The sequence below is a fragment of the Plectropomus leopardus genome, chromosome 15 (assembly GCF_008729295.1).
Source record: "Plectropomus leopardus isolate mb chromosome 15, YSFRI_Pleo_2.0, whole genome shotgun sequence".
Taxonomy (NCBI): domain Eukaryota; kingdom Metazoa; phylum Chordata; class Actinopteri; order Perciformes; family Serranidae; genus Plectropomus; species Plectropomus leopardus.
Genome location: NC_056477.1, coordinates 24609818 through 24617853, shown reverse-complemented (window position 1 = coordinate 24617853; position 8036 = coordinate 24609818). Strand labels below are relative to the sequence as shown.

At 46.1% G+C, this 8036-nt stretch overlaps 1 protein-coding gene across 1 annotated transcript; it reads right to left on the bottom strand.

The window, feature by feature from the left end:
- Nucleotides 1–733: 733 nt before the first annotated feature.
- cdc42ep3 (CDC42 effector protein (Rho GTPase binding) 3) lies at nt 734–7699 on the bottom strand. The gene is made up of 2 exons (XM_042502233.1): nt 7115–7699; nt 734–2566 (listed from the first exon to the last, which is right to left on the bottom strand). Exon 2 carries the CDS (start codon nt 2342–2344, stop codon nt 1271–1273), a length of 1074 nt encoding a protein of 357 aa, XP_042358167.1. The 5' UTR covers nt 2345–2566; nt 7115–7699; the 3' UTR covers nt 734–1270.
- Nucleotides 7700–8036: the final 337 nt, after the last annotated feature.

Here is an 8036-nt window from a genome sequence, read left to right as displayed (position 1 = left end):
AAAGTTTGCTTTTGGATTGTAAGCGTGTGTTTTACAACCTCATCTCACCATACATTCTGACTGCCAATAGCGAGCCTTCTCTGCTCACTTGAAACAGCTGATTTATGTCTGGTCCTGGACACTTGTGCTCTACAGCTGGAATGTAGGGAATTTCTAAGCCCCCTCCTCTGCCTGTCCCGTCCACACGCAAACAAATGGAGCAGGCGCCTGGTTGGGCAGATGAAGGCCCACCGGTGCTCCTACTGCAGGGCAGGGACGCAGAATGTAAGGAATGTCAGAGGCGAGAAAATAAATCCATTCTATCCTTCTTTCTGTCAAACTGTATCTCTTTCTTTCCCTTTCTTGTTTGCCTTTTCCCTTTTGTGCTCCTTCTGTTTTCTGTGTTATTCTGATTTTCAGTCTCTCTTGAGTTATTTTGTTTAATCTTTTATTGTATTTATTTTTTGTTAAAGCTGGGTTAGGCAGTTTTAATTTACTTCATCAGGCAAACATCCCATATGAACCAATTGAGCAAATTGCAATTCCTTCCTGACAAACATTCCTAATTTTAGTGCAATTCATGTCTCATATTTGGTTTGATAAACAGAGAGAGAGAGAGAGAGAGAGAGAGAGAGAGCACTGTGTGAAGCTCTACAATTAAACTCTACAATATTTGCCTTTTCCACATTACTGCTTACCCCATAACACTCTGTTCTGGTTTATGCGCACATTACCTGCCAAAAATTAGCCAGAATAGGAGAAAATGAATTTATTTGTGTTACAGTTTTTAAAAACACAAATATGCATAGTGTTGTGTTGTTTGAAATTTGGCGAATTATGAAACATGTGACAAACAAAAAATGCTTTGTTAAACACACTTAAAGTCACAAAATGCAAGGCTGTGTAAAAAAAAAAAAAGCAAAGGACCTCAAAGTTATTGTGTAAATACGGTGAAAGTCAACATAGGAACACATATCTATCATTTAGCATTTTTACAGTAATGTCAAATCAAAGGCACGATGGCTGTGTTTTAGCTGTAACTCAATAGTACATGCATCTTAAACATGCGGCCGGCATGGCAAAACAAAACAAAAGAAGAAGAATTCAACACTCCATAGAAGCTAGAATAGTTACATGTTTTGACAATAAAAACATAAGCAGCTCTGTCTATTGTAGCTCATTTTCATCTCAATGATATATCCAGACACCATTTTGATTGCTTTTAGAGTCTCTCTCTCCTCATGGCTATAGTTTAATAATTCCCTTTCTCCTTTTGGGGCCTCAGCGCAGCTCAAGGCCTGCTCTTCACTGCGGGTTTATCCATTATGTTGAGAACTTCGTCCAAGATGGACGGGCCCAGATCAAGTTCAAGGGAGAGGAACGACCCAGTGATCTGGGCGAGGGACTCCTGCGACGTGCTCTTCTCCTTGGTAAACTCAAACTCAAAATCACAGATGCGACCCTCCTCCACCCCACTGTCCCTATCCACCCACTCTCCATTGCACTTTGACAGCTCCTGCTTGAAGCCCAGGGCTACATCATCGTTAAAGTGTCCATAACTATTGCAGTTTCCGTTGCCGTTGAGACTCCTGCTGCCATTGCACATCTTGTTCTGGAAGTCCCCTTTACCGCTAAAGCTGTCGAAGCTGTCACTGCTCACGTTACTGTTCAGGCTCCCGTTGGCTTTGAAGGGACTGTGACCGTTGATATAACAGGACGATGGCTTGTCAAACCTGGATTCGCTCTTGTTTATTTTGTTAGCTTTGGCCACCGCCTTTGAGGTGGACTTATCTTTGTTTTCCAGCAGATCCAAGAGGACATCAGGCTTCGACTGGATATCTGAAGATGGAGACGAAGGCTCGCTGCTGAAGACGTCCATGGAGCGCAACAAGGCATCCATCTGCAAGATCTCTACCTCCTCTGTGTTGTCAGATTTCATAGGAGCTGTAGACCCCATGATGTCCTCCAGCGGCTCTGGGGGCATGGTAAATACAGTGGAGGAGATCAGGGGAAGAGTAAGCGCCTGACAGCCACCAATAGTTGGGAGTGAGATGGCGTTCTTGAGCACCGGAGATGGTGTCTCGGCAAAGGAAGCATCCCCAGTGCTGTTAGCTCTCAAAAACTCACTTTGGATGCCATACTGAGGGTGGACTTCCCCCTTCCCTGGTAGGAGTTCATACTTCCCCTGGAGGAAAGACATGTCTCCGAAGGCATCTCTCTCCCCGCCTTTGCCAATGTGGATAGTGTGGCGAAAGTCCCCAAGTGGTGGACTGATCATGTCTGGGGACAATATATCTCGCAGGCGACATTTCTTTCCCTTCTTACTGTTGTTGGGTTTCAGGTATATGGGTGCTTTTGCAGGCATGGCTGTAACCACGGAAGAGATCTCAGATATAGCAAAGTCGGAAATGCTCTACGAGTTCTGGACGTTACAGTTCCCCCCAGGAGAAGCTCCTGTTACATTCTCAGTAACACACCGGTCAGACAGGACTCCAAAAATAATTTCAGCAATTGAGGCATCGATCGAGAGGTGGGATTCCAAGCAGGACTGGTGATGTCTGCCAGTGCAGAAAGGTCAAATGGCTTCCTGAAATCAGAGACAAATAAAAAATATGTCAGCATTTATTTAAAACATGAACTCAACACTGACACATTTCCTGAAGGTTTCTGTCCTGCCTTCAAGAATGTCCCACAAACATCCTCTGGATCCTGCAGGAAAAAAATCTTATCCTCATCTTGCATCTGGCGAGCTCAGAGGCCGCAGCAGAGGAGGATGAGGCGTTTTGCCGCTCTATTCACATTTCCACACATGAGCCTCCTTTGGCCTCCGCAATTCTGGATGTGCTAATGTGGAACAGCTGGACCGCAGATTGGGAGAGGAGAAGCAAAGCGGGACTTTAGTAGGATCAGAGTGGGGCAGCCTGTTTTAGGTGCTACCGCGCAGACACGCACAGAGATCGAAAGAGATGGAGTAGATGGGGGGAAGGGAGTTAAGGGGGTTTCGGGGGATTGTGTGAAAAAGATAAAGAGGGCTTACAGAGCAAGTGGATCTTAAGAAAGAAGGTGATGCAGATTGTGAATTTGATGGGCAGAGAGTATAATGAGGGCTGTGAGGTAGCACAATACATCAGGATGGGTAAACATTGTTAAGGGGGTATTGGATTTGATAAAAGGTGCCTGATTGCATGCCGTATTCTCAGAGCTTTTCCATTACAAATCCAACCCCAAGTTGGCAGCCGGCTTAGTGTCTGATGAACTCGGTAAAAAGAAGAGAGAATCAGTTTGACCGTTTGAAATGACTTAGCAACCAAGGAGAAAAGGGGAAAAACACTCCGTGGAGGAAGGGAGTTGACAGTGTGTATGTGTGTGTGTGATGGGGGGGTGGGAGAGAGCAGCAGTGAGTAGAGAGCTTGCCCATTTATAGACATATTTACTTATGAGAGGTCTGTCAGCAGTGACCGTCTGACAGAGTGCACCACCGCACAAAAGTGCCTGGGCGGTCAAGTACGACCCAAAAAAAGGTCTCATCAAGAAAACATCCACATTCCTGCTGCAACCGACCCCATGAAAATGCACTGCATCAGCCTTATCAGAGACACTTTAAGTAGGCTATGTTTATTCAGCAGGCACATTAGTGCGGAGCCAGAGAGACAGACACTTGCTACGTATTTAAATCCAAATAGCAGGCTGGAAACCATTGCACTGACATCTTCTTTCAACATGGATTCTTGTGTTTCCAACCTGTAGCTCCTTTTACACTGCTTGCTCAGGGCAGGAATATCACACCGTTATGTCGCCTTGCAGTTCTGTATATAAGGCGTGATCACGAAATGGGGGGACAGAAATGTCTCGCCTATAATCCCCCCATTTGAGGTAGTAACAGCACCAAAATTGTGTGTGACCCACTGCAGGAGATTTAAAAAAGCAGCTAGTAGCTAAAAGTAGCCATAAATGTCCATAAATGAGGGAAACAATGAGATTCAGGAGCTCCTTACTCTCTGAGTAGGGAAACACCAAGTTCGGCCACCACATAAAATTACACTTCACTGTAAATTCACTGTACTTCAAAATGAAGATGTTTTTTTTTTTTGTTTGTTTTTTTTTTTTTACAAAATTGACAGATTCTCAAGTCACTTGCAGTCCATTCAGAACAGACCCACAACCCACTTTTGGACCACGACCCACCAGTTGGGAACCACTGCTCTAGCACGATCTCTGTAAAAAGGTCCTCTCTGATGAAGCGCAGAATCTGTGTTACAGTTTTAGGATGTGAAGTACAAGGTGAAATCTTCTCACTTCAGGGGAAGTCATTACAACACAAATAAACCTGTCACCCAACAAGCACTCTGGGGCTATATATAGCCATGACAAACACGGAGGGATGCAAAACATGTGTGAGTGTGTTGAATAGCAACACCGCTCTCTCCGAGGGTCCTTCGAGTGCTGGCGTGAGTGTAAGTGTTTGCGCGAGGTGCTGGAGAGATTGCGTTTTTGAATGCACGCCATGTGCGCGAATGAGAGCGTGTTTGTTTGTTAACAGTGAGGGAGAGAAAGGGACCGGGAAGGAGGGGAGTGAAGAGGAGTGCTGCAGTGTTTGATGAAGGGAGGGAGGGGGGGTTCAGCAAAATCCCTCTTATTTAGCTCAAGCGTTTTCTTCTTCCATTTCTCTTCCACCCACTTGTTTTTTCTTTTGTAGTCTCTCTTTCCCTTCACTGCTGCTCCTCAATCCTTTCTGACCTTGACAGCTGATGCTCACTGCAGTGGGAATATTGGGCTTGGATAGGAAGAGAAACAAATGCACCACCAAGCCAAAAGCTGCTTCCTGTGGGCTCAGAGTGCAGATATCTATATCTGTATTAACTTTTGCACGACTGTTCCCCAGAATAGAAGCAGCACTGCTGTCCCAAACACTCCCTATCAATGCACCTATTGATTATTGGTCCTTCCTGATGTCATTATAACATCTGTCCAGTCTGTGTGGACCTTTTGCTCTTGAGAAAATGCACAGCCCATGCATTATTACAGATGATAATGCTGGTTGAAATCAATAGTATGGATAGAAGTTATACAAAATCCTCCAGCAGAACTCTTGCAAATCTCACAGGAGGACATCTGCTGTGCATCCTACAAGGTCAACACTTGTGGCCCATGAGAAGTCAGCTGGTACGATGAAAGCCTGGAGGTTTGACCTTCATGTCAGCCATCCTGCTGGTGGCCCAGTTTGGCTTATATGGCAAACATGACTGGAATTCCAGAGGCCAACAGCAAATTATGAGGGAAACAATCTCCTCATGTTGGTCTTTTAGGAATCAGAGGGTTAATTTAATGAGAGCATGGGTGAATTAGTATTGATTCGAGCGTATGTCGGGAATCCTAAGAGTCATAGCAATGTTAGTTTTCTAGCTTGTCTTGACCCCAGAGGAGATTAATCAATTACAGCTCAGGCTGTCTCAGGATAGACCCCAGTGTCTGCTGACCCAGTGAATACATTTGTGTCTCTGCAGGATGTTGATAGTCAAGCAGGTGTATTCTGGTCTATCTCAAAGCCAAGGCCAGATTTGCACCCTCATTTTGGAACCAGTCCAAAAAGAAGCGGCGTGGCACGTGTTGGCTAGCTCGAGCCTGGCGCCGCCGCAGAATGCGGTCGTGGGTTTCATTTACACCTCTAGGGAAGTGAGGATCTGATGGCACCTTCCTTTTCGAAATTGCTCGCCTGAGCATCCAGTCATAATGGGCACCGCAGGATAAAGCCAGTGTGTCATTGGGTCAGCAACAGCTATCTGTCTGGGCATGAAGTGATCTGGAGCCGCTCCAGAACTCTTTAAAAATGGAGCTTTGCTTCATCAGCTCGTGCTCGGAGGGTCGATCATTAGTGAGGGGTCAGCAAAGGGAGCGAGGTGATGAAAGTTGGAGTGTGAGGGCAGATAAATGCAGGGTTGGTATCTGGTAATTAAACAAACGGCTCGTGATTTGTCTGGATATTTCTGGTCACCTAAGAGTCACGTGTGGCATTACTAGGTCAGTGTATTCTTAGACTCAGTGTCACTCTACTGTAGTCTAAATAAATGCCGCAGTTTGATGATGCTTTACAGTTAGCCGAACTCCTCCAAATGCGGTGTTGAGGGAGAGAGAGGCTCAGGAGAGCAGCTGCTCAAAATATGACCTGTATATGACTTCCCCATTCTTTAAAATAGACACCATGCATCCCATAAATATTCCTCCCGTGATGGGATTACTGTGCTGACATGACCCATCAGTGCTGCTGAAAAATAGCACGCTATCCTGCTCTTGTGTTGTACTTGTGGTTAGTATAACATCATCAGCCTGTGGGAGACAAACTTGTGTTCCTCCCACTGTGTCTACAAAGCAACTTCATGCAAGTTTGAAGTCTCCAAACACTAACATGTAGCCGTGGCCTTGACATCTGTCACGCCTTTGAATAGCAGAAAGACCCTCTCTTTGGGGCTGTTATAAAAAGCACATACCACAGAGGGTAATGGTAGCCTTACAAAATAGACCAAGCTGTTTGTTGCATAAAAAAAACCTCAATTATAGGCAAAGGCCTTACTCTCAGGGGCCTGGTGGCAGTGCTGGGACGAGGGCGAATGGCAGGGTGGAGTGTTTGTTCTGTCTTTCTTTCTCGCTCCCCTTGTGCCACCAGCGAGCATGGCCGGCACATGCCAGAGTTATCCTTGGCAGAGATGAGCAGGAAGCCGAACCAAAGCTAACGAAACATGAAGGGAATGTCAACATATACTGGCAGAAAAGAAAAAGTCCTTTCCTCCCAGTATATAAAAAAAAAAACTCTTTCCCTCGAGAGATAGAGGCAAAGCCAGCTCTGCATTTCAGAAGAACATGCCTTAAGCGTGTAGCCGGGACTAAAAATGTCTCTTGGAAAGCGGGCAGGATATCAAGTTGCTTCCAACAGTTCAGCTTTTGTGTTACATGCCGGACAAACGCTCCTGTACAAGCTTATTTTAGCATGCATGCTTTTGCCATGTCACTGAGCAATATCCAAAACCAAAAACTAAAACGCAGACATGACAGCAGGTATACTGCAACATTATCCCATCTACTAATGCCGATTCTTGTACCAGGAGAGTGTGAAATGCAACATGCTCCCGCTCTCACTCACCTCAGACAATCGATGGGTGAGATCCTGATCCTTCCCAGGTATTGCCGGTGCTCTCCTGACTGCTGCAGCCTCAGGTTGATGTGTGTGTCTGTATGTGTGTGTTCAGTGGCTGCTGTTCTGCTCCTGTGGCTTGTTGACACTGCCTTGCCTCCTGTCTCTGCCTCGGGGCTTGCACTTCTGTCGACTGGGACGTCTGCCGGACAGCTGTTTTGGAATTGCTCTCCGGCTCCTATTCCCTTCTGAAGCACGTCAAGTCTCCTCCTACACCTCCCCTCACAACCCCCCTTCCTTCCTCTCTCTCTCTCTCTCTCTGCCTCTGTCTCTCTCTGCTCTGGCTCTCTTCTCTCCCTCTAACAGCACCTGTGCATGTCTGTCCTCTTTTCACATATTTTTTTTAGGCAGCTCTGTGGTGTTTTGAGGATCCTCCTTGCTTCCTGTGCCTTGGTGGAGCTGCGGTGATGAGTGATCACAAGCTCCGGTCTTGCGGAGAAAGGCACATGCCTCGTGGGATGTCTGGCTGTCTCCCCTCTCTAAAACAGTCCCTCATGATTTGCGCACTGAGTTATGCGTTCACTCTTTTCCTCTTTTGCTATTCTGCTTCATCCTGTCTGACTCCGCGACTGCTCACATCTGATAAGAGCTGTTCTGTTAATGCAGCTGGCAGACACTTGACTTAACCCTCCCTGTCTCTGTCCTTATCTATCATGCACACCCACACCCTTGCATTGTTTTTACAAACTATAACTCTGCGCAATCACTTCATATTCTGTTCAATTTGAATCATTTTGTGCCTGCTGCAGCAGGCTGAGGCGACACTGTGCGAATGGACTGATTACTGCAGAATACTGCAGCACTGCAGCACATGTTGGGGACATTTCCAACGGACAGTACACGAGTAGTCCTGCAGCAAAAATAGACTTCC